At 40.7% G+C, this 27,176-nt stretch overlaps 1 protein-coding gene across 2 annotated transcripts in view; it reads right to left on the bottom strand.

Moving 5' to 3' along the window:
* EVI5 (ecotropic viral integration site 5) overlaps positions 1-26,905 on the bottom strand; it is a 212,970-nt gene extending 186,065 nt beyond the window's left edge. For both annotated transcript variants that reach the window (XM_077452914.1, XM_077452915.1), the window contains exons 1-3: positions 26,676-26,905; positions 10,520-10,712; positions 2,770-2,994 (exon numbers count right to left, since the gene is read on the bottom strand). In XM_077452914.1, coding sequence (XP_077309040.1) covers positions 2,770-2,994; positions 10,520-10,712; positions 26,676-26,824 — 567 coding nt within the window. In that variant the 5' untranslated portion in view covers positions 26,825-26,905. The remainder of the gene's footprint in view (positions 1-2,769; positions 2,995-10,519; positions 10,713-26,675) is intronic.
* Between the last annotated feature and the right edge of the window lie 271 nt (positions 26,906-27,176).

Here is a 27,176-nt window from a genome sequence, read left to right as displayed (position 1 = left end):
AATAGATTCTGATCGCTCTTACTACATAAAAAGAATGTAGTGTTTTCTCTTCCCCAGATTAAGGCTTCTGGGGAGAAAGAAGAAAGAATATCTTGGTTTAAATGAAAACCTGTTACTACTTCTGGTAAGAATTCACGATGAGGACATAGAACCACCTCATCCTTATGCATGATGAAATATGGCTCTTAGAAGACAGAGCCGCTAGTTCCGATCATGGAAGGAGAGATTCCTTGCAGAAAATGTCCCCTACCTTTCCTCGCCGCAGGGCTTTATCAGGGATAAAATAGCCAATTTTCGCCCTTCACGGTAGGCTCCGAGACCTTGAAAGGAAACCTTCAGGAACAGGGGTACACTCAGGTAATCCCGCAATCCTGGACCTGCGAGAAGACCCTGCCAGTAAACGTTTATTGGCCTCACTACCAAAAAGTACTGGATCCCTGGGCCCAGCTTTAAAAGCATTCGCAAGCAAAACCTCATGTCTTCGGATGACGAGGCCCAGGTACCGTTCATTTAGTCCATTACGGAGACATCAGAACGGATCCGGTCAGGATGGCTGGCTCTCAAAAGATTACTGCCCCATGGAGCTCAGTACAACACATCCTTACACATGCCCAACACCTTAGACAATGACGAAAAAACGGTGGAGTCCCAGTAATGGGAGGGGTTATATGGGGGAAGTTCACGCCTTAAGAGGCGTGCCAGTGTCCAGCACCTGATACGCCGATATAACCCACATAGTTATTACTATGGCTCTGTGTCCCCTGATGTAAGAAAAGGAAAACATTATGTGTGGCCAAATCAACATCCTTAAAAAGAAAGAACGGGCCGGTGAGCTCAGCAACACCAAAACTGTGGTGGATGACCGAAGAATTCTTTCCCTGGTGAAGAAAACACCCTTCACAACAGTTGGCCAGATCAAGAACACTCTGCAGGAGGTAGGTGTATGTGTGTCAAAGTAAACAAAGTGAGTGAATAAAGAGGGTTCACCACAAAATGTAAACCATTGGTGAGCCTCAAAAACAGGAAGGCCAGATTAGAGTTTGCCAAGCAACATCTAAAAAAGCCTTCACAGCTCTGGAACAACATCCTATGGACAGATGAGACCAAGATCAACTTGTACCAGAGTGATGGCAAGAGAAAAGTATGGAGAAGGAAAGGAACTGCTCATGACCCAAAAGCATACCCACCTCATCAGTGAAGCATGGTGGTGGTAGTCCCATGGAGTGGGCATGTATGGCTGCCAATGGAACTGGTTCTCTTGTATTTATTGATGAGACTGCTGACAAAAGCAGCAGGATGAATTCTTTAGTGTTTCAGGCAATATTAGGTGCTCATATTCATATGCAGCTGGACTATGACCCGAAGTATACTGTGAAAGCAACCAAAGAGTTTAAGGGAAAGAAGTAGAATGTTACGCAATGGCCAAGTCAATCACCTGACCTGAATCCAATTGAGCATGCATTTCATTTGCTGAAGACAAAACTGAAGGGAAAATTCCCCAAGAACAAGCAGGAAATGAAGACAGTTGCAGTAGAGGCCTGGCAGAGCATCACCAGGGATGAAACCCAGCGTCTGGTGAGGTCTATGCATGCCAGACTTCAGGCTGTAATTGACTGCAAAGGATTTGCAACCAAGTATTAAAAAGTGAAAGTTTGTTGGATGATTGTTAATCTGTCCCATTACTTTTGGTCCCTTAAAAAGTGGGAGGCACATATACAAACTGTTGTAATTCCTACACCATTCACCTGATTTGGATGTAAATAACCTCAAATTAAAGCTGAAAGTCTGCAGTTAAAGGACATATTGTTAGTTTCATTTCAAATCCATTGTGGTGGTGTATTGAGCCAAAATGATTAGAATTGTGTCGATGTCCCAATATTTATGGACCTGACCGTACCATCCATTAACCCCTATGGAGCAGCGGCGTAAGCAGACATGTCCGATTACACCCGCCGACCTACAATCCTGTCCGGTAAAAACCAGATCCATAAGGCAACTGTGCCCAAATCAGTTTAGGGGATCGGATGACAGATGTAAAACGATACAGGTGGTCTGTGTACATCCAACTGCCCATAGAGGAAAGTGGGCTGTGTCCGTGTCTGCATCAGAGGAGTGAGCACAGACCTGGTCATCTGCCTGCTCAGTGGGATCAGCAGAGAGATCCCGCGCTAAGCAGGGAGATCCGCTGCTGGAGTACAACAGTGTGAAACAGAAACTGAACAAAAAGGAGGAAAAATAAAGGCTCAGAAAAAAAAATTATGTATGTATACTCCTCTCAACACATTTAAACGCATCTATGCGCAAGTGATTGATCATTACAAGGGAACTTTTCTCCTAGAAAACGTGCATTATGAGAAAGTTTTACACCCATGTGAATGACGCCCGATGGCAATGGAAAACCTTCATAGATCATAAAACAGGCCTTATTAAATACATAGTCTAGTTTTAGAAATCATATAGTAATATCTGAAGCAGCTAGATTACAGAACTCTTATCTCTTCAAATACGGAAAATTACAATAGCCCAATTTGTGAATTTGGGAATCCAGTAACAGTCATCTTTACAAGGCCCAATTCTGACCTCTGCATCACTGGTCTCAATAGAATCAGAGAGACAATTCAGTAAACCTGTCCTGATCGCTACTGGCCAGAGAAAATATTACACAATGTATAGAGAGATTACCAGCTTCCACATAATAAAATCACCTTTCCTGCTCTAAATCCTATTTGCAGCTTTTTTTCAAAGTAAAATATTTTAACTAATACCAACCTTCATGACATTGAACAGAACTTCTTGCCCCAGGCTGTCTTTCTCTTTGAAGAAATCATGCTCTGGATACGTCCTTGCAATGTCCCTTCGGATGAGCTTTTCACACGGTGAGGTCATTTTCAAGAGCTCGGAATACTGCTCTTTGATTGGCATATTTTGAGCATTGCATAATAATTGCCATACAATGGCACGAAAGTGATGCGGTATTCCTTTTCTGACCAGTTCCTAAAACAAAAAGACACTGTTGACTACCACGTTCCATTGCAAGTCATCAATCACAATCAATAAAACAATCGGTAAGTGATTATGAAGGCCTGATATTGTTTTATTAGTTTACCTTCCCTCTAAACAAAAAAAGGAGGGCGAGGTGCCGATATCACTGAAAAACTAAACTTGAATCCCCCCCTTACAAGTTTTTATAAAACAAATGATTAAAATGGTATTCTGTACAAAATCACTATACATACCTTTTAAAGAAGCTGTAAGAATTCCTGGTATGACACACTTTTACATGACACACACACACACACACACACACACACACACACACACACACACACACACACACACCATACCTGACCGAGGTGGGGAGAATGACATCACTGCCCTGCCTCATCCAAATCAGAGGATGCTTTGCATTCATTCAGAAAAATACAAGCACAGCATTCTTTAAATGGCACCTGTGCCCAGGAGGCATCAGGTCAGTCGCTCAGCATAGGATCCAGAAATGGGGGGGGGGGGGGGTCAATGGATTAGCAGTTTCTACTTCAGGGACATAGGCCAGTTATGAGAGAGACAGAAAATTATAATTCCCCAAACTGTAAAAGTTATTATAGGAAAAATGGTACCTCCACTGATGCTTTATCACCAAGGCGTTTTTCCACAACACCACAAAATTTTCTAAATCCAATTGTCATAGGGACAGAAAGGGAGGTGGAATCTTCTGAATATGGACACAGGCAGCAAAAGAAATGTTACAGGGGTGTTAACCCTTCCCTATGCTATCCAAAAAGCTTAAAAATAGTTTGTGTGTCTGGAGCTACACTTAAAAATGTACCTGTTCCAACTTACAAACAGATTCAACTTAACCACTTAATACCCGGAAGGAGCGATTCGGCACTGCGTCGCTTTAACTGACAATTGTGCGGGCGTGCGACGTGGCTCCAAAAATTAGCATCCTTTTTTCCCCCCAAAAATAGAGTGTTCTTTTGGTGGTATTTGATCACCCCTGTGGTTTTTATTTTTTGTGATATAAACCAAAAAATAGCGACAATTTTGAAAAAAACACATTTTTTACTATAAAAAATATCCCCCAAAAATATATTTAAAAAAAAATTCTCAGTTTAGGCCAATACGTACTCTTTTACATATTTGGGGGGGGGGGGGGGGGACAGCGCAATAAGCATTTATTGGTCTGCGCAAACGTTATAGCATCTACAAAATAGGGGATAGTTCATTACTTTTTTTTTTTTTTTTTTTACTAGTAATGGCGGCGATCAACGATTTTTATCATGACTGCAACATTATGGCGTACACATAGGATAATTTTGACACATTTTTGGGACCATTGGCATTAATGCAGCGATCAAGGTTTTAAAATTGCATTGATTACTGTAAAAATGTCACTGGTAGGGAAGGGGTTAACCACTAGGGGGCAGGGAGGGGTTAAGTGTGTCCTAGGGTAGTGTTTCTAACTGACTGGGGGATGGGCTGTGTGTAGGAAGCAGATGATCAGTATCCTGTCATTAGGCAGAATGGGGAGATGCTGTTTACATCGGCATCTCCCTGTTCTTGAGATCCGCGACATGATCGCGGGGATCCCCGCAGTGATAGAGTCCACAGGCACGGTCATGGAGCTCGCAGCGGGAATTTCAAACTAACGTGTGGGTACATTATTATATATATATATATATATATATATATATATATATATATATATATATATATATATATATATATATATATATATATATATATATATATATATACACACACACACATACACACATACACACACACACACACGTACATATATAAATGTGTATGTATTTTTTTTCTACATATATAGTTACATTGGTCCAAGCTGGACCAATGTAACTATGTAAAAATATACCATACCTGGAATTCATCAGTGCCAGTACGGTAGTAGGATTGGAATGTTAAACAAGGTAGGATTATGTTACATGTGATGACCAAATGTTCATACTTCAGGTATAATCTCAGTTTACCTCTGAAGCAGGGAATGTTACCAAATCATTTATTGAAAAGTACACATAAAAAAAGGTAAATTCTGTATATAAAGATTTAAAGCAGTATTAAACCCAAAACCAAAAATGTATTATATTGCAGCTTAGCAATTCTTACATGTGGTGGCTGCAATGGTTTTCATTTAAGACTTTACTTTTTCATCTGGTGATCCCTCCAGTAAATCTGATATTTTTAAATCTTCTTTTAACAAACCAAGCTGTCCAGCAAAAGTATCAGCTGGGGGTTGACATTTAACACTCCCTTGGGTGCTTACAATGGTCAGTTTTTACTAATTTATGTAAAACCTTTATCCTAAAAGGGTAAAAGGTTTGCTCTAGCTCATTTTGTTAGTCAACTCCATCTAAAATCTACTAGTTTAACACTGCTCTCTCCCCAGATTGACAATGACAATGCTGCTGGCCAAAGGCAGTGAAGTGTGTCAGGCCCCTTTCAGATTGGCAGATTCCATCAAGTGACTCTGCCTGCTCAGTGGGCGATCTCTCTGCAGAGTGGATAGACACAGCCCGCTGTTCTCTATGGGGTGGTCTGATGGAAAAACGGACTGCCTGTTAGTTTCCACTCGACTGTAACCCGACTCGATCCACATCCGTCTGTTTAGCGGACACAATCAAATGCTGGCAGGTGTCAGTAGGCGCACGCCAGCTGCATCTGCCGATCCATAGAGCTATGGATAGTCCAATCAGGTCTGCCTGAAAAACTGACAGGCGGAGCCGATTTGTCCATCAGTGTGATAGAGGCCTCACTGGCTGGATCGCCAGATGAAAAAAAAAATAGAAAAAAAAAAGCATAACAAAAGAAAATTATTGCAGCCACCACATTTAAGTCAACTAAACCTTGATATTCTTTAACATCAAGAAAGCCGACATCTTAGCCTTTTTGACCTGCAGTCGCCATGGTGCTGCACATGCGACTAGTAGGGGCACGCTCAGGCATGTTCAGATCTTAGTGCCAACCTGCCTGAGCGATCCCTCTGAAAAGCTGTCACTGTGCACTAGAGCTGCACAATTAATCATTTAAAAAAATCATGATCTCATTCAACCCCCCTGACCATCTCTATTGCAGAGTTTACAGATTATTTCATATAACAAGTGGAGAGACTTATCTGCTCATTCAGCTGTCAAAAGAAAACATCCAGGCAGTTTGCCAAGTTTTTAACATAAAACATTGTAACTAAGGCTTCCCTTCTTAGATCAAAATGGATAAACTTCTGTGTGTAAAGAAAAAATCTGGGCAGTCTGCCAAGTTTTCAACATAAATGCAGGAAGTTTAACCACTTAAAGTCTAAATCTTTTTATGTCACTTCAACTTTAAAATCAATATATTTTTTGCTAGAAAATTACTTGGAACCCCCAAACATAGTTTAGCAGAGACCTTAAAGAATAAGATGGCAATTGCTGCAATATTTTAGGTCACACTATTTGCCCAGCGGTCTTTCAAACGCAATTGTTTGGGAAAAAATACACTTCAATGAATAAAAAAAAAAAGAAACAGTAAAGTTAGCCCAATTTTTTTGTTTTAATGTGAAAGATGTTACGCCGCGAGAATCGTGACCTATCTCCCAAGCACAAAAATCGCGATTCTCATTTTAGCCAGAATCGTGCACCTCTATTGTGCGCTACCAATCAAAAAATAGATCAAAGCATTCCCTGCCCCTCAGCCACACATATACAAATGGTATGTGTGTGTAGCTATGGGGTGGGGAATGCTTGATCACTTTTAATTGAGAAGGTATGACACCAGCCCTTTTAGGACTTGACCATTTGATTGAGAGCACAAGCAACTGTGCCAGTTATTCACAGCACAGCTTAAATATAATGGTTTTGGGAAACCATTAAATCAGTGGGTTTAATTATGCTTCTAGGATGGATCACTATACACTAGATACCCAAAAAGTATTGGGACACCTGTCTTTGCACGAACATGAAATTTAATGGCATCCCAGACTTAGTCTGTAGGGTTCAATATTGAGCTGACCCACCCTTTGTGGCTATAACAGCTTCAACTCTTCTGTCCACAAGGTTTAGGAGTGTGTATGGGATCATTCTTCCAGAAGAGCATTTGTAAGGCCAGGCACGGATGTTGGACGAGAAGGCCTGGCTCGAAGTCTCCGCTCTAATTCATCCCAAATGTGTTCTATTGGGCTGGGGTCAATTACCTCCACCCCCAAACTCACTCAGTTTATGGACCTTGCTCTGTGCACTGTCCAAATCATATGGTGGTGGGGGAATTATGGTGTGGGCTTTTCACAGGAGTCGAGTATGGCCTCTTAGTTCCTGTGAAGGGAAATCTTAAGGCATCAGCATACCAAGACAAATTCATGCTCCCAGCTTTGTGGGAACAGTTTGGGGATGGCCCCTTACTGTTCCAACATGACTGCGCACCAGTACACAAACAAGGTCCATAAAGACATGGATGGGCAAGTTTGGGGTGAAGGAACTTGACACAATCCTAAACCTTGCGGACAGCCTTTCTGGAAGAGTTGAAGCTGTTCTAGCTGCAAGGGTGGGCCAACTCAATATTGAGCCTTACGGACATAGGATGCCATTAATGTTCATGTGAAGGCACTTTTGGCAAATTATATATATACACACACACACACACATACACATATATATATATATATATATATATATATATATATATATATATATATATATATATATATATATATATATATATATATATATATATATATATATATATATATATATATATATATATATATATATATATATATATACATATACACATATACACACACACACAGACTTTTAGTTTTTGGCTTTAATAACACTTTCATTTAGAACATATTGGCAGAGATTTACCAAAACTGGTGCACACAGACTCTGGTGCAGTTCAGCACAGTAACCGATCAGCTTCTAACTTCAGCTTGTTCAATTAAGGTTTGGCAATAAAACCTAGAAGCCGATTGTTTACTTTACACAGTTGCACCAGCTTTAGTAAATCTGTCCAATCTGTCCATAAGGATACTGACCTCAAACAAATGTTTAATTTAATCAGACTACTGTATTTGCTGGCATATAAAAGACTACCTTTTACACTTAAAAAAAATGCCCAAAAATCGGGGGTCGTCTTATACGCCGGGTATACAATGCTGCCCGATGGATGTCAGCCCCCAAATGTCAGCTAATACTGTATGTGGCTTCAGCTGCAAACAGTATATGCCGTTGAGCCTGGCTTTTAGGAAAAAACTCAAGACCTTCCTCTTTTAGCAGATGATCAAAGCTCGCCACAGTGCCTAGAGGCGATTCAGTTCGCATTGTGCGCTATACAAATATTTCATTCATTCAATCCCGGCGAGCGATGTATTCTATTAATGAATACAGAGCCTGCTTGGATTGGAGTAACAACCTCTGCCAATCCGAGCAGGCTACATAGAGTAGCCTGCTCGGATTGGCTGAGGGAGAGGGGGAGAGGGGGAGAGGGAGAGAGGGAGAGAGGGAGAGAGGGAGAGAGGGAGAGAGGGAGAGAGGGAGAGAGGGAGAGAGGGAGAGAGGGAGAGAGAGAGAGAGAGAGAGAGAGGCAAGGGCTGATGATGCTACAGCCTCTGCCAATCCAAGCAGGCATTGTATTCATTAAAATAATACACGCTCACCATACTTCCCTGGGTAAATCCATTCACTGATCTCCTACTACTATACATCCTGCTATTTGCCTTTGAGGTCCCAGGCACCCAAGAGGGACAGGTAAATCTGGGACATATGACAGGGGGGTTATTAAATGCATTTTGGTGGACAATTCCCATAGAATGTAACCCAAAAGTGGTATAGGTTTGGTTAGTGAAAAATTCTACTTTCCAGAGTTGTGACATTCAATAGATCTCTGTTTGTGTTATTATTGTTTGATTTACTTTATGACATAACACAGCATGGCAGATGAGTAGTTGGCATTCTTGCTTTGTTTTTTTTTTAATCGTTCTAATGTTTTTTTAAAATGGTGTTGCCTCAGAAGGGGGGTAGTCTTATACTGCGAGTATTGCCCAAAACCTATGTTTTCACTTGAAAAATAGGGGGTCGTCTTATACGCCCAGTCGTCTTATACGCCAGCAAATACGGTATTTTTGAAGATTTTTATATACAAAAAGGTGTATTCCATCAATGTTACTTTGGAAATGGTCTATGTACAGTGACACATTTTCCACCTCCTATGCCTAACAGTTTAGGGTAGCACTACTCTGCCAGCTGCTGTGACTAGAAACACAAGGTTTCTAGGGGCCCCAAGTGCGAATCAACCATATCAAGTCGCAGTATGACCCTCATTAAAGAAGGCGATTACCTGTCAAATGCAGTGATCAGCTGCATATACCGTGACTGGGCAATTTATTGTTGCAAAACACTCGTATTGTTACAAGGCTGTACAGCTACACTGTAAAAATGTTGTTCCTTAACAGAACTTCTCCACATACACATCTTTTAACCTCTTACTGCTCACTAATGCATACTGTATGTGTGTTGGCAAGAGGATGAGCTTTAACACCCACATATTCATCCATGGGCAGCTTAGGTATCTGTACTGACCACACGCTTACTGCACACTCCCAGCAGTGACCAAGTGGTCAGACAGTTCCCTGTCTCTAGCAACAATTGGGAGCCAGAGTGACCATTGTGACAGTCAACAAAAGCGGTCACGTGACTGGACAGTCCTTCCTGCCTTAAGTGTAAGGACCATGTTAAAAAGGACAACAGGGGCTGGGCGGTGAGGGGTTAATCACAGCTCACACTGTTGGACCACAGTTACTATGACATTTAAAGTGGAATGTCTCCTAATGTGTTGGGATATGCAGCTCACCATTATAAAATTAAGCATATGACGTTGATTCCAAAGAAATATTGGTTACCGACAGTTACATTCAACTGGACCCATGACTACTAGCTATACCATGACCTGGGTAAATGAGAACTTCCCAGACAAATGTTATGCATGCCCCAATTGTATCTTCTAGTATAGAAATCACATTTGGTTTACTCAAGGAGCATCAAATGAGCACAGAGACCATGCTCCTGTTGGGAAATAACTACCAAGGAATTGGCGCTATACCATACAAGCAAAGGGCATTCTATAATACAGGTGGTAGGAATGAAAATCTGTAAATTTTAGGTGAGCTTATTTGGATATAATCAAATATAATTCTATGTAAATAGAGAAGTGCATTTTGGGAAATGTAGTGTAGGGATCTCTTTCAGAGAAGAAAAGAAACTGAACCAGTCTTCATTGTAGTACAGGTAGGGAATAGGTTTTTCGATGTACAGATTTCTAACACACAGTATGTATTTGGGGGGCGAAGATAAGAATATTTAGCTCCATGTGGGGTAAACTCCCTAAATTGTTGAGTTATACGAGTTGCAGTAACCGAGATCTAACCAAGTTTGAAAGAGAAGCCTGTTAACTTACCTTAAAGTGAAAATAAACCAGCAAGGACAATTAAATAATCAATATTAATGACCATTGGAATCAGCCCTACCTTAATCTGTTTCTCTTTCTTCTTGTACACCTCTTCCCACTCGTTGACAATACGTCCCCAGAGCAGCCAGGAATCCTCCTCCTGATGGTGACTGAGATTACTGGATGCCGAGGAGCTGGACACCAAGGAAGACCCGCTATTTCTTCTTGATCCATTGACAGATCGCAGTGATTTACTGTCAATCTCTAGCAGCCTGCAAACCATAAAAAAAAAAAAAAATCACATCTTTATCTGTACCCATGTGTAGATCAATGTTTACAGTGAATAAAGCAATATTATGGCCCATTCACACCTAACACAGTTGGCTGCAGTGGATGCATTTTTGACTGCACTCCAACTGCATAGACTGTCCAAAATCAAGGTAATCCCATGGGACTAGATAACATTAGTGCAGTCAAAGTATAGCATGCTGCATTTTTAAGCACAGCAAACATGCTCACAAATGGCATACGACACATAGAAGCCCAGGGAAAGAAAGGAGGGAGTGACTTCTCAGTACAAATTCAGATAAAAGAAATGCATGTCAACACACAACTGCACATCAAACGCATGCATAACTGCAAGGAAAAAAACGAGCAATAGATGTGCAGTTTCTAGTTTGAATGGGCCCTTAAGGAGTCAAAACGATTTATTAGACAAACATTGAATGGCCTTCAACGGATCAACTGACAGTTTGCGTTTAGCTCATGGGATGAGGAGACCAGGAGAGACATGCTACAAAAACCCCCAATTGATTCACGGGAAAACAGCAACCGGCCATTTTCCACTGGACAACCTGTCAAATAGCCATTTCTACAGCGATCTCCCTAGCTAGCAGTGTCTGCGGGTACGTCAGATCTGGTTGAAGATGGCCAGTCCTAGTCATGTTTATTGGTACCTTAAAGGTAGACTTATTGGCAAACCACCAGTACCGCCCTCAGCAAAACCGGCCTAAACTCATGTTTTCCATCAGGCAGTGACTACACTAAACCGAAAATTAGAGCCTCCTGGCAAACGCATCCTAAATCTTGCGAGAATGCACAACTGCACTGTTGTCGAGCACATTCTCACATGACCTTTTCTGCATATACATCTGCCGTTTTACTTTAGTCCTCACCATCCAGCTACTAAAAGCAATGCTCAGGATCAGTGTTGGGCATTTGGTGGATACCCCTGTACACACTCAGCTATCAGATACAACAAAATGACCTACTAGAGTAATTAAAGAAAACAGACCAACAAGTAAAACATCTGAAATCACGGTGGTTACCGAGCAGATTACACAGAGCTTATAAAGAGAAGAGTGATGACTGACAATTTTAAAATAGCGTAATGTCCTAGAACACTAATGTACCCAGCTGTACAGGCAGACAGTTTAAAGTCTAAGTTTACCCAACGGAAAAAAAAAAAAAAAAAAAAAAAAAAAAAAAAAAAAAAAAAAAAGTGTGTGTGGGGGGGGGGGGGGACGACCTTATATACATTGTGTGCCTTTCGCTTCTTGTCTTCTAGTTTAGTAGAAGTCTTCTTCCTCCGATGCCCCCCTGAATCTTCCAATATGGTGGGGGACCAATAAAACCACTAAAGCTGTCCCTGGCACTCAAACCCGGAGTGCCCAAATATGCACGCCCATTCCACCAAGCTCCACCATTGACAGAATCCAGTACTACAGCGTCTATTAATTGAATATGACCTATGAATGTGGGGGCAGGGACCTTTTTACCAAAGCAAAAAAAAGTTTTACCCCATGAATGCAGTCAACATTAAAGGATAATCATTTCGGATTAGATCTCCCTACACTTCTCAAAAAAATAAAAATAGTGCTTTTATTTTTCATCCTACAATACTTTTATTATACATGTGCACCAGCAAACTGTTCATGAGAGCTTGATGCCAATGGGTCATTTACTTAAAAACACTAAACTTTTTTTTAATCTTTCTTAAACCAGAGTTCAGTGTTTTTAAGTAAATGATCCATTGGCATCAAGATAAAGCTCTCACAAACCACAGTTTTTTGCTGGTGCACATGTATAATAAAAGTATCGTAGGATGAAAAATAAAAGTATAATTCTTTTGAGAAGCGTAGGGAGATCTAATCAGAAACGATTATCTCTTAATGTTGACTGCATCCACAGGGTAAAAGTTTTTTTTTTGCTTTGGTAAAAAGGTCCCCCCACCACATTCATAGGTCATATTCAATTTATAAACTCTGTAGTAATGAATTCTGTCAATGGCAGAGCTTGAGGAATGGGCGTGCATAGTTGGGCACTCTGGATGAGTGCCAGGGACACTTCCTCAGTTTTATTGGTCCCCAACCATACTGGAAGATTGAAAGTGGGGGCATTGGAGGAAAAAGACTTCTACTAAACTAGAAGACAGAAGCGAAAGGCACACAATGTATATAATGTCTTTTTACCGATTTGGTTGGGGAAAAAAATTAAAAGCTTGCAGCGTGTACCGGCTTTAAGAATACCTAAATAGATTTGTGTTTGGTTTAAAAAAAAAAACAAAAAAAAACAAACCTATTTAGGTATTCTTAAAGCCGGTACACACTCCAAGTTTTGTTCTTTTGCTCAACAAAGCCGGTTAAAAATAAATAAAATAAAAAGACGAGAAGAAGATTGCAGTACCAACACAAGTTATGTTGGTGCAGCGATCTCCCCGCTGTGCTATTTTATTCTGATAGGTAAGGGGACTCCCCAACTGCCATAATACCCTGATGAGCACTCACAGCCATTGGCAATGAGCACTGATCAGATACTGGTTTTCCAGCATATCCCTTCAACAAAAGCCAGTTGTTAAACTGCTGTAAACACTGACCAAAAGTCAGCCCTTTCAGTAGGGTTTCCAGACACTGTACCCAGCTTAAAGGAGAAGTACACACAAAGCTCGTTTGGCTGTTCTCCTGTGAATCACAGGAGTGCAGTTTGTTCTGCACTCCTGTGACCCATTTTCAGCAGGCTGAAACCCACTCAGAGCCGGTACGGCCTGGGGAAAGATCACGACCATATGACTGGGATCCATCCAGGAGCCTGGACCGGCATCTGGCTCAGCCTCTCGGTGTGAGAGTGAGCCAGCCGCTCCCACCCCCTCCACAGCCCAGCGCTAGAGGGGCAGAGCAGAGAGCTGGTGACTGAAGGTCACCAGCTCTCTGTTCACGAAGCACAAGGAACTGGGTGGAACTGAGTAGTCAGCGGTGTTTGATCGCTCAGTTCATAGTCTTAGAGCCCGGGGGTCTGGGGGACCGGTGCTGCATCCACCTAAGTAAAAATATAATAAATAGAAAAAAAAATCCTTTTAAATGCAAAAAAGTACCTATTGCCCTGTGCCTCATACACCATTAGCCGTTTTTTGCTTGTGGGTTTTTTTATATATATCAAATTTTGTTTGATTAGGTAGCAGCGTGCCAACAAAAACAGATTGCAGGGCCAATAAATAGATGTGAATGAATTATTTTTGGAAAATAAGGCCATCATTCATCACTATAACTTTGACAGTACCCAGACCAGCACCGCCAAACGAGAATGAATCAGAAAAAATATCAAAACAGGGGGCCAGGTCAATAAACCAAGTTATTTTTTTCTGCTCAAGAACTTTTGCTCATCTAAAGAAAATGTGTACCTAAATAACGCACAGATCAATTTTTCCTCGCATAATCTTACAACCAACACTAATCAAAATCTTGCAGCATTTTAAAATATCTGTACAAGGTCTACGAACTGACCTATACAGGCAGAATATTGGGTCTCATTAACAATATCCTATGTGGGAATGAGCAATGTAATAAAAAAATAAACGCACACACACACACCCCAGACCTTTCATTCAAAAGTAAACCCAAATTAAAAGCTAAATCATTTTTCTTCATACTGGTATAGGCAATGTTCTTGTCCCACACTACATAGCAGATGAAATATACGACCACTTAGGCTACTTTAAGTGACATTAGAGAAGCAGAAACTCCTTCCACTTTACCTGAAAAGATTGAGCGCTGACATAAGGCGACAATTCCCCACTTCCAATATAAAGTGAAAAGCTATTCCCAACACTTGGAGCTCCGATTGTTGTATGTGCAATGATTTAACCTTGACAGACAGCAGGCAGGTTGATTGGATTGAAGCATTTTGGAGGAGGTAAGGTTTTGTTGACAAATCCCAGGACTCGCATAGGAAAAGCAAATAACCTTTGCACTTCAGCTGCAAACACTGAATGACTCGCAGGACATCCACCCAGTCCATACACCGACACACATATATACGGTTAAAGCAACGTCAGACTACCAGGCTAAAATATTCAATAAAAATAAGAAATTTGCCCAGAAACCCACTTTAACCACTTGGTTACTGGCCACTCAAACCCCCCTCCTATCCAGACCAAATTTTCAGCTTTCAGCACTGATGCACTTTGAATGACAATTGTGCAGTCATGCAACACTGTACCCAAATTACATCTTTTTTTTCCCCCACAAATAGAGCTTTCTTATGGTGGTATTTGATGACCTCTGCGATTTTTTTTTTTTTTTTAACAAAATAAAAAAGTTAAAAAGAACAAATTTTGTAAAAAATAAATGTATTTTGTTCTAAAATTTTAAAACTGGTAATTTTTGTCCGTCATTGATGTACGCTGATGAGGTGGTATTGATGGGCACCGATGGGTGGCAGTGATGGGCACACTGATAGGCAGCACTTATAGGGGGCACTCAAGGGCACTGTCCGGTGGCATGAGGCATAATTGCCTCTTCCTCTTCAGGACCGATGACCCTTTCAAATGAGCCGGTGATTTTTTTTTTCTCCGCCGCTGTCAGTGTGAGAAAAAAAAAAAAACCACAATCACGACTTTTTGTTTTGATCATGTGATCAGCTGGCATTGGCTGACAGCTGATCACATGGTAAGGGGCCGAGACCGGCCCCTTACTTGGATCGGTGATCACCCGAGTCTCAGACTCTGATCATGATGCGCACAGGGATATATGACGGCCTCCTGGGAATTCAGGTCTGCGCTGTGGCCGTCATTTGGCTATAGCGCGGGCGTCAACATGCATTTTACTTTTCTAGCCAAATTAGGATGATGCCCACCTTAAAATGTATTTCCATTCGCATAATATTTTTTTTTTAAAACTGCCGCTTACCTTTTTACTTGCTTAGGGCCGAAACAACTAATCGATTAATCGACAACTAATGGATTATGAAATTAATAGATTGCCATTTTCATAATCGATTAATCGGCCACTAACATAATTAAAATAAAAAATAAATAAAAATTAGCCCTTTATAGTACAAAAAATAGCAAAATCACTACTATAACCATGCTTTTTTCAGCTGCTGCATATTTGGAAAGGGTCAGGGACTTTTTTTTAATGCAAAAATTGTGCTTTTTTGGTTCACTATACTTCAATGGAGAAGCTGCAGAAAAGCATGTAATGCGTTTTTGCAGCAATTTGTTTTTTTAATCTGCCTAACAACAAATTGGCAAAAAATAAATAAATGCAAACACGCAAATCGCAGCAAAATCACGTGCACAAAAATTAAAACGCAGAGCAAAAACAGATCAAAAGTAGACTGCATAGGTGTGTACCGAGCCTTATGCTGGCCATACACGTATCAATTTTCAGATGAGAATATTCATACGAAAAAAATCTTTGTACTTCTCGCTGAATGAAAGAAGGTTTTGAAATTTTCACTCTCTTTTAACATTTTGTTTTTAAAATGAATGTCATTTCTGAACAAAAACCTACATACACTGTCTGAAAATTCCTTTGACTAAGAAGTTTTCTATTTCTAAATTTTCCAGTCACAGTGGTTGAAAACGAATGTTGATTTGACACTACTAACAATTAGAAAAATCAAACATTCTTAAAATGAATTTTTTTTTTTTTTTAAAGGAATACATTGTTCTTGTATGGCCAGCATATAATGTATTACAATTCTGTTTGAAAATCGGCAAAACAGTCTAACTTTTTCTTTAAATAAAAAAAATGTGATCTCTGAGTCTGATATTTACCAGATGCACCCTTTAATTGTATATACAGTGTATATGTCCTCTAATAGTATACACATTTTATCTCTGTTGTTCTCAGAGCGGATTAGAGATTTTGCTCCCTACAGTTGGTTATTTTTATTTACCACTGCATAGAGATATTTAAGAATACATGTCCTTTTTTTTTTAAACTTTACATATTGATTAAATTATACACCACACTTTGTTTTAAGGTTATTAAACGATCAATCGAATAATCGAAACAATAAGCAGCCAACTAATCGATTATGAAAATAATCTTTAGTTGCAGCCCTAAATCGTTCGGCCAGCCGATTAGCTGGCCTGCCTACAGAATGCATTTGTGTACATATCAGGAAATACAGTGTTGACATGTATGGATGGTGTACTGAGCTGTAAGTTCCTGAAAACTTGCGAGAACCTTTGTTGCAGGGGATGCCCGAAATCTGAACTTCTATATTTGTGCAGACTTCACCAGTGAGCCAATCACACAAGCAGGAAATTACATTTCTGGGGGCATTCTGTACAGAACACCTCCAGGTAGAGGTAGACCGATATATCGGCCGGCCGATATATCGGCCGATATTTGCCGTTTTTTAATTAAATCGGCATCGGCTGATTGTGCTGATAAAAAGCCGATTTAGAACTACAGGGGGACTTTGAAATGACTTCTGTATAGAAGTCAGTGTAAGTTGCCTGAGTCATCATAGAAACGACTTTCCTCCTCTCTGGGCAGGCTGCCAAGAAAAGAACAAAATGATACAATGTTTACACTTGAATGAATGAAGTCATCTCAGTGTGTAGAAGTTCTCAGTTTAACCATTTAAAGACTAAATCTTTTCTGACACTTGTTGCTTACAAGTAAAAGTCCTGTATTTTCTGCCAGAAAATCACTTAGACCCCCCAAAAATTATATATATTTTTTTAGCAGAGATCCTAGGGAATAAAATAGCGGTTGTTGCAATATTTTATGTCACACGGCATTTGCACAGAGGTCTTTCAAATGCATTTTTTTGGGGAAAAAATACACTATTTAAAAAATAAAAATAAAATAAACAGTAAAGTTAGCCCGTTTTTATTTTTTTGTCCAAAAGTTTTGACTACCTGTTTTTATTTAATACATAGGTTTTTTTTTTTTTTTTTTTTTATCTAAATCATACATACAAGTAAACTGATTGGAGGTTTGTTTTGTTTAATGTTTAAATGTAAGAAATTTTCTGTATCACTTATGAAGGCTGCTCTCACACTGGAGCGGGCAGGCGTTGATGGTAAAACGCAAGTTTTAGCGGCTCTTTACCATCATTTTAGCGGTGCTATTTGGCTGCTAGTGGGGCACATATAACCCAGCTAGCGGCCAAGGAAGAGGTTAAATGCGCCCATGAAGCACTGCTGCCAAATCGCATTGCATGCGCTTCGGCAGTGGTGCCCATTCATATCAATGGGCAGGAGTGGTGGAGGAGCGGTATACACCACTCCAAACGTGCTGCTTGCAGGACTTTTTTTTTTTTTAAGATCCTTCCAGCGCATTGCCTCAGTGTGAAAGCACTCTGTCTTTCACACAGACTGCAGGGGAGCCATTTTGCAGGCACTTTACAGGCGCTATTTTTAGCCCAAAAGCGCCTGAAAAACGCCCCAGTGGGAAAGGTGTGTTAGATCAAGGGGGATTAAAAAAAATATAATAATATATAAAAAAAAGGAAAAAAAATAAAGAAATAAAATAAAATCGGCCTAACATATCGGCCCAAAAAAAAAAAAAAAATAAATTAAAAAAAAAAAAATCGGCATCATATATCGGCTATCGGCCACCATGATTTCTAAATATCGGCATCGGCCAGAGAAAAACCCATATCGGTCGACCTCTACCTCCAGGTAGCCATATTGCATTCAAGTTTACAGACAACTACAGAGCTGTAGACTGAAACACAAGAGCTAACATTATTCAATTTCAATATGTCTTGTTTTGCAGTTTTATACGCTATATTACAGTTTTACCCTTCAAGTTGGATATCCACTGTACAATCTGATTGGCACATCTATACGATTCTACAGAGAATGTATTAAGTAGACAATATGAGGACAAACCTAAGCAATCAACTCCAATCAATTTGTATCAGCCAGGTATTCCCTTGCACTACATAGTTGATGGTATACACAATATGAAGATAAATAATCCATTCAAATAGCAAACTGAGCAGGCCCTTGGAGATGGTAGATCCAAATGGAGGATGTACAATTAGATTGTATTGTGTATGGTCAGTCTAATCCAGCAAAGCCAACCTAGCAATATTAAAATGTACAATAGCAATGCTCTGAAAATTATTGCCACATCCACCTGCCGTCTATGGGCAATATCCTGAATATATTTTTTGCTTTAAAAGTATAACTAAAAAGGTAGTAGTTTTTTGGGGTTTTTCCGTTTTGGACAGAGTGGAGATGGAATACAACACCTGTAAGTTGTTATTGCTGTCTGTGTCCCCATTATGGAGATTTACTCTCTCTAACTGTCCAGTTTACCATTATTATTGAAAGTGAAAGAAAAATGCCAACATTTTGAGTGGAGCAAGAAAAGGGGAATTCTTCCAATCGGGAAACTAGAAGTTTTTGCCTTTAGTTCTACTTTAAAGCGTGTAGCGAGTGCCCCTCTCAGTCACCTGCAACCTCTCCAAGCTGGCCATTGTGAGTACACAGGCTTTTAACAGAAGGGAGAGCTGCCTGCCAATCCGTGGATGGCTTTTTCACCCCACCCCTCTCCTAGAACACACACACACACAGGCTAATCTGTTTCTCCCCTGTTCCTATTGGCAAGAGGAAACAAGCCAATTAAAAGAGTAGTTACAGGAAACCAATCAATGGGGCTTTGACAAGCAGCAGCTGAAAAGGAGCCTGGAATATTTAGTCCCAGCACAAAGCTGCTCACTGACTTTTAAAGGGACAGAACTACAAAACCCAGCATGCTCTGCTGACAGGAAAGTAGAGACTCCATTTGATTCCCAGGGGAGAATTCAGTCAGCATGAGGCGAAGATCAGACCTAAGGGAGAGATGCTGTCTCCGGTAAATTCACTTCAGGCCTCTACCGCCAGTCGTGACATCCAGCCTGAGGGGGGGGGGGTGCATATCTTGGCACAGCTGGACTGACTGTGAAGCTTTCCAGTGTGAGGGTACCAGTCGGGTCACCAGGAGAGCCTGCTGTTCCAGGACGTTTTGTTTGGGCCTTTATTACAGGGTTGGGTGAGGGGGCTTTTTCCCATTGGCAGGAAACGGGGACACTGCACCACAGAATGAGTTACTTGAACACTGTATACAGACATTTCTGGTAGTTCTCTTGCTGACACTTGTAGTGCTACAAGGATAAAAGGAGAAGGGCATACATTTCCAGGGACACTGTATACAGACATTGTCCTCTCACCTTGCTGAGAAAGATCTTGCCTGCTTCACTTGATAAACTGGGTGAGTTGTGTTGTTTGGCCCCGCTATCCATGAGTGCATCAATAAAAGTGGCTAGCTGAAGACACAAATCTTATCTTTTCTTCAAAAAGGACTGAAGCTACTAGTGCCATTCAGATCCAGAGTTTATCTTGGAGGTAAAGCCATTACCTGTTGATTTGAATAAAGTGTTTAAAGTTGGGCCTGTGGTGTCAGGGGAAGGAGAGAGAGGCCTGACACAGAGGGTCATTCTTCGGCTCTTCTCCTGCCTGGACTCAGAGCCAACCTGAGTAAACCAATCTGATTTAACCACTTACGGACCTCCCGCCGTCATTATACGGTGGCTCTTTGAAGAGGGATATCGTTATAGCAGCAGCTAGCTGATCCTCTTCTTCAGTGGGCTGTCTGCTTTCTGATAAAAGTGGTCTCTGAGGCAGATTCGCTGTGAGATCACTTAGCGGTGGCGGGCGAGGTCTCTGCCGCTTACAGAACCTGCAGATAAGTTGGAGACAATCACATCCTTTTTCGGTGAATGCCTGGTTGCTGAGCGAGGGGAAGATGGCCCCCCGCTCGGCTCCATAGCATTCACTGCCGGAAGCTACGTCAAACGCCATTTCTGCTCAATGCTCTTAATAAATAAAAATAAAATAAAAAATAAATTCTTCTTCTTCCCCCAAATGACTTTTTTTCTTTATTGCATTTTAGTGTAAATATTAGATCTGCAGGTCTTTTTTCATATTTAAGAGGGCCTGTCATGATTTTTTTCTATTACAAGGGATGTTTACATCCCTTGTAATAGGAATAAAAGTGACCCAAAAAAATGTTTCTTGAAAAAAAGGACAGTGTCAAAAATAAAATAAAAACGTTAAGCGCCCTGTCTCACTAAGCAAATGCACAGAAGTGAACAGATACATGAGTGGCCCCCACATATGAAAACTGTGTTGAAACTACACATGTGAGGTATCACCGCAATCAGAGCGAGAGCACTAATTCTAGACCTCCTCTAACTCAAAACTGGTAACCTATAGAAAGATTTAAATGACCCCTATGGAGATTTTTAAGGGTAAAAGTTTGTCGCCATTCCACGAGCAGGTGCAATTTTGAAGCGTGACATGTTGGGTATCAATTTACTTGGGGCAACATCTTTCACAATAAAAAAAAAAGCCAAACTTTACTGTTGAGAGATAGAGAATGAATATATATATATTCATATATAACTCAAGCCTATATTCAAGCTGCTTTCAGGGAACACTTTAACCACTTAAGGACCAGGCCTAATAAATAACTGGGGCTGCGGCAAAATGTCAGGAGCTTGTGCCCCTCCTGCCGGGCCAGTGAGAGCAGTGTGCTTTGCACATGTGCAGTAGGGGTCCGGCCATGAAGCCAAAGGGCTACACTGCCAAGTTCCCTTACCAGCAATGGCAGCACCCAACCAGTCGATGGAAACATCAGCTGCGGTGCTGAAGTCGCTGGACTCCAGGATAGGCAAGTGTCCTTATGTTAAAAGTTAGCTGTGATGGAAAGAAAAAAAATTACAAAAATTTAAGAATTTTAATTGTAAAAAATGAAAGTTACGCCCAAGCCCCCCCCCACCCTCATATAAACGTATGCACAAATGCAGATGTTGAGGTGCCTACGCATGAAAACGTTGATTGCGATACACCCGTTACACATTGCCGCCCCACAAACTGGCTCCTAACTTTTAGCTGGTTGCTAGATTCAATTTGTCAAGCCCTGGTTTAGAACCACTGTTAAGAATCTACAAATTTTTGCCCACGGCTGCCCTCAAGCGCCCCCTTTGCAGTCGCGTGAATGCAGACTAGAAAGGTACAATTTTTTCTACCAACATATCCTGCTGATTGATTAGAAGAAAAAAGATGCAGATTATTACATACAATATATAAACACCTCCAGAAACAAAAAACTGCCTAGTTTTCCATAATGCAATCAGTCATCAGAACACAATAACTGCCGTCACATGATATATAAACAAACTGTTATTCCAACTGTAAAGCCTCAAATAATGACAGGAAATGGAAAATGGATTCAAAGTAATATTACACCAGACACAAAGGGAACAGAAATCACTGGGATATCTTTGATGCCAAAACATTGAACATCATTTAAAAATACATGAGTAAGCACGAGGATAAAACCTCAAGTAAGCTGAACTCATTCTGTCAACATGTAATTAGAATTTCAAAACAGGTTCACAGCAGCTCTTGCTCCAGAAGCTTTAATACTTTACATTGGTAAGAACATAATCACAATGGCTACATACGATGTTCTTTCCATTGTGCTTATGCCAAGGAGTCTGAAAAGGACTGCCCCTTATGTTTCAACCAGACATCAAAGGAATGAAATGAGGATAATAAAATCACAGGAGCAAAGAAAAAAAAAAATCAATTTCCAGCGCTGGAATAAAGATTTCCTTTAACCTCCTCTATACGGGAGAAAAGGCCATAGATCAGACAATTTTCCAATGGATCTGGTAAAATGAGACTAAAACAAATCGAGATGCAGGAGATTATAAAAGTTCTAATACTCAAAAATGCAAACAGTCAGTGTGTTGCTGCAATCATATCTGCAAGTGCTAAAGTCAATCTTCCACATCAGCAATAGCACAGGCGATCGATTACACAAATAACATCTCTCAATGAACTAGATAAATATTTTTTTACCTTATTTCATTCCTTGCATTAAAGTGGTTGTATACTCATTTTTTTAACTTTTACCTACAGGAAAGCCTATAAGGCTTACCTGTAGGTAAAAAAAAATATCTCCTAAACCCGTACGGTTTAGGAGATATTCCCCTCGGTATGCGCCGCTGACTGCAGCGGCGCATGCGCACAAGGGGATTCTCGGCTGAAAGTCCGGCAGTGGCCGGACTCGGCCAGGATGAAATCTCCGGCGCGCTTGCGCGGGAGTGAGGATATCACGGCTCCGGCCACTCGCCAGAGCCGCGATACCCAGAAGAAACGCTGAGGGAGCATGTCAGCTCCCTCGGCGTGGATCGGGCCAGATGTCGGGGCCTCATTCTAAGGTATTTCATAATGAGCTAGTATGCGGTGCATCTTCCAATTGGGATACTATATATCAGGGATATGCAATTAGCGGACCTCCAGCTGTTGCAGAACTACACATCCCATGAGGCATAGCAAGTCTCTGACAGCCACAAGCATGACACCCAAAGGCAGAGGCATGATGGGACTTGTAGTTTTGCAACAGCTGGAGGTCCACTAATTGCAGATCCCTGCTATATATGGTGATCCCCAAGGAATTCCCTTGATTTTCAGGGATTTCCTCATACTTTGTTTGGCTATGGGACAGGAAGTAAAGGGAAATCTCCGCAAAAGGGACACAGATGAAAAAAAAAAAATCTGACAGGGGTTTTAACTCATACCTACTCTATCCAAAATGAAAAAACAATATGGCACTGCGTTACTTTAACGGACACTTGCGCAGTCATGCAACACTGCACCCAAATAAAATGGTATATTTTTCCCATAAATAAAGCTTTCTTTTTATGGCAACTTGATCACCACTGCAATTTTTTGCACTATAAAAAAGACCAACAATTTTGGACAAAAAAAATAAAAAATTATGCTATAAAAACATAAAATTAATTTTGTTTTTAAAAAATGACTTTCTTCATAAATTTAGGATAGTGTGTATCCTGCTACATGTTTTTGGTTAAAAAAAAAAACAATAAAAGTATATTTATTGCGTCTACAAACAATGGAATATATTCCTGGAACTTTAATTTTATACTAATAATGGCAGCGAATTATAGCGGGACTGCGATATTGCAGCAGACATTCTGACACTTTTACAGTGATCAGTCCTAAAAATATGCACCGTCACTGTACTAACACTGGCTGTGAAGGGGTTAATCATCCAGGACAATCAAAGGTTGTGTGCCTAGCCAGTGTTGTGTATACAGTGTGGTGCCTTCACTAGGGGAAGAGACAGATCCTAGTGTCTGCTTTGCAGAGACACTGATCCCTCTCACCCCCCCCCCCCCCCCCCGTCAGAACAGAGATATGCAGTGTTTACATTGGCACATCTGTTGTCTCTCTCTGCATTTTACAAGCAATCTGTAATATATATATATATATATATATATATATATATATATATATATATATATATATATATATATATATATATATATATATACACACATATATACATACATACACACACACACACACACACACACACATACCTGGGGACCCAAGAAGAGGAGGATCGGGGCTGCTCTGCGCATGACATAGGGGAGCCTAAGCTGAATCATGAGACTGGACCGGAGTGGATCGAAAATAAGGTATTTACAAAGATCTTTTTTTTAAACAGCACAACATAGTTAGGAGGAGAGAAGTAGTGTTTTTAAGCAGATTCATATTTTTTCAGGCCCCTTTCACATGGGCTGTCCAATCAAGTCTGCCTATCATTTTTTCAGGCGGACCTGATCAGACCCTGCATTGTCCTCTATGGAGTGGTGGATGCCAGCGGACATGTTATCTGGTCCACCCAAAACAGACGGATGTGGTCCTATTTTCCTTGCATCCGGCAAATTAGATGGAAATGAACAGGTTGCCCGTTTCCATCCGATTGCACCACAGAGGACAGCGGGACTGTCTGCTATGCATAGCGGAGCGGACACAGACCGATCATCAGCCTGCTCAGACTTACCATTTAGTCCCACTTTAAAATATAGTAGATAAGGTAAGGCATCAGGAAAGAAGAAATCTCTTCAAAGTGAATTCCCATCTTAGGCCCCTTTCACACATGTGGACCGTTCCATTCATCAGTTCAGTTACGTTTTTTCAAAGAAAAAAAAACAGATGAAGTTAACATCAGTTTTTTTTCAGCCACTACCAAGGCAAAAATAGATGCCAAAATGGACCGTTCGTCCATTTACATCCATTTTTCATCCATTCTGTTTTTTTCATACTGAAGAAAAATAGGGCTTTCATCTGTTAAAAAAACAAAAACAAACACACAACAGAGGTTGACGGATGATCATCCATTTACATCTGTTTTCCATACAGATTCACGGATGTCCATTTTTTATCCATCAACAGATGGATGGGAAAAAAAAAAAAAAAAACAGACAAACTGTCTGCATATGTGAAAGGGACCTTAGGGAGTTGTCATAGAAACAGGCATCCCAAGAGTATTTGCCCTCAACTACATTTTTGAGATTTCCCCTTTTATAGGAGTAGTCTCTAAACTGTGGCCCTTTGCGTGTCTTTTTCCGGGCCCTTGAAGCACTACTCCTCCCACCGACACCGGGGCACTATTCCTCCCACCGACACCGGGGCACTATTCCTCCCACCGACACCGGGGCACTATTCCTCCCACCGACACCGGGGCACTATTCCTCCCACCGACACCGGGGCACTATTCCTCCCACCGACACCGGGGCACTATTCCTCCCACCGACACCAACAAGGGGGCACTATTCCTCCCACCGACACCAACAAGGGGGCACTATTCCTCCCACCGACACCAACAAGGGGGCACTATTCCTCCCACCGACACCAACAAGGGGGCACTATTCCTCCCACCGACACCAACAAGGGGGCACTATTCCTCCCACCGACACCAACAAGGGGGCACTAGTCATTCCACTGACAATACCATTCTCCTCCCAGTACTAAATAAGGGGAATAGATTACTCCCACTGGACACAGTCCACCGCCCCTGCCCTAAAGTCTGAAGCACAGTAAACCATACCTTTGCTTAGAATGTTTGGCAAACCCTGCCTTCTTTTCTGTGTCTGTGACAATGTTATCAGGACAAAGAGTGTGAATGACCACAGCAAAGATACAGACCACAATAAAAACATTGACTGGGGTTCTAACTGTTCTCTACTCCTTCCAAAACAAAACGCAAAAAAAATAAAAAATAAAAAAAAAAGGGTGTTGGCCTGCCAAAAAAAAAAAAAAAAACGAGATAACTGGAAATCGGTTTGTGCAAAATTTGCCATTTGACTTGTTTGTACACAAGGAAAGTGACAGTAGTACAAGTCAACTGAATGAAAAATCATCCTACAACTTGTGCAATGCATAGTTGATACAGGTTAGTCCAATTTTCTTCAGATTAGATCAGCATTGAAAACTGAATTTTAAAGCTGGACTCAAGGTAAAGATTTTATAGCATAGTTACAGCTGGAGGAAATACATTAGAATTTTCAGCTTCCATAGGAAAGATACAATAGAATATGTTTTCTTACATTGTTCCAAGCTGAACCAATGTAACCATGCAATAAAAAAATAAAAAAAATAAAATAAAAAACACCACATTCCTAGTATTCAGCTTTAATTATTCTTTTCATGGCGACAGTCATGTTTGTTGTCTCCCTCAATTCTATCAAAATTTTTGCAATGAAAAAAGTTTTCCCATTGACAGATTATCCAATAGATTTTTTCCATGTTCAATTCAAAAAAAATAAAATGAAGATGTTTCCCAGCTATAAAGTTCCTGGACAATTACATTTTGTGAGTAGAAGTTTCCTTGTAACAGTGGTTAAGTAATACAGCCACCACATCCAAGGACTGGTAAGTGTCAACATAATTACATCTGCTTAAATTTAGATACATTTTAAAAGTACAGTCTGCCTTTTTCCACCCATGTAAACCAGCAATCCACAATCACACATTAATCCCTTCACTGTGCGTGCTTTAAAACTAAAATCGCCTGAAGGAAAACTATACGGTAAAAAGCAAAATTTGCATTTCAAATGAACCTCCTTACCGGTTTTGCTCCTCTAATTTAGCCAGTAATTCAACCTCATCTGGACTCAACTGTACCGGAGAAGACGGGGAAAGTGCTGGAGTAGATAGCGTGGTCGACGACGATGTAGTGTGTAACGAGGCTGATGGACTCGCCACCTGACTTGCCATTTGACTGACAGTTTGGGATACTGTGTTCTTCACCCATGAGAGAGTAGAACTCAGTTTTTCTGCAACCTTGTCTGTCGCCACCTGAAAGCCAAGGGAGGGGAAAGAGTTTAGAGAAGCATTTCCGTTTTGTTTTTAGATCATTTACGCTTCATCAGTTACCGAGCAAATCAACTACGCAAATTGTAAAATTAAATAAGAGTCACAGCTGGCCAACAATAAGAAAAGCCTAAAATACCATTACATTTACCAAGACAAAAAATAGCAAGCAATATGGTACACAGATAGGTCACACTCATTTGGAAAGTAAACATAATTGTTTGCATATGTCACTGGGAAACAGAGCATGAATAGG

This window comes from Lithobates pipiens, unplaced genomic scaffold, assembly GCF_037356315.1.
Source record: "Lithobates pipiens isolate NorthernLeopardFrog02 unplaced genomic scaffold, aLitPip1_a1.2 Scaffold_23, whole genome shotgun sequence".
NCBI classification, from domain to species: Eukaryota; Metazoa; Chordata; class Amphibia; order Anura; family Ranidae; genus Lithobates; species Lithobates pipiens.
This window is presented reverse-complemented; position numbering and strand designations above follow the sequence as displayed.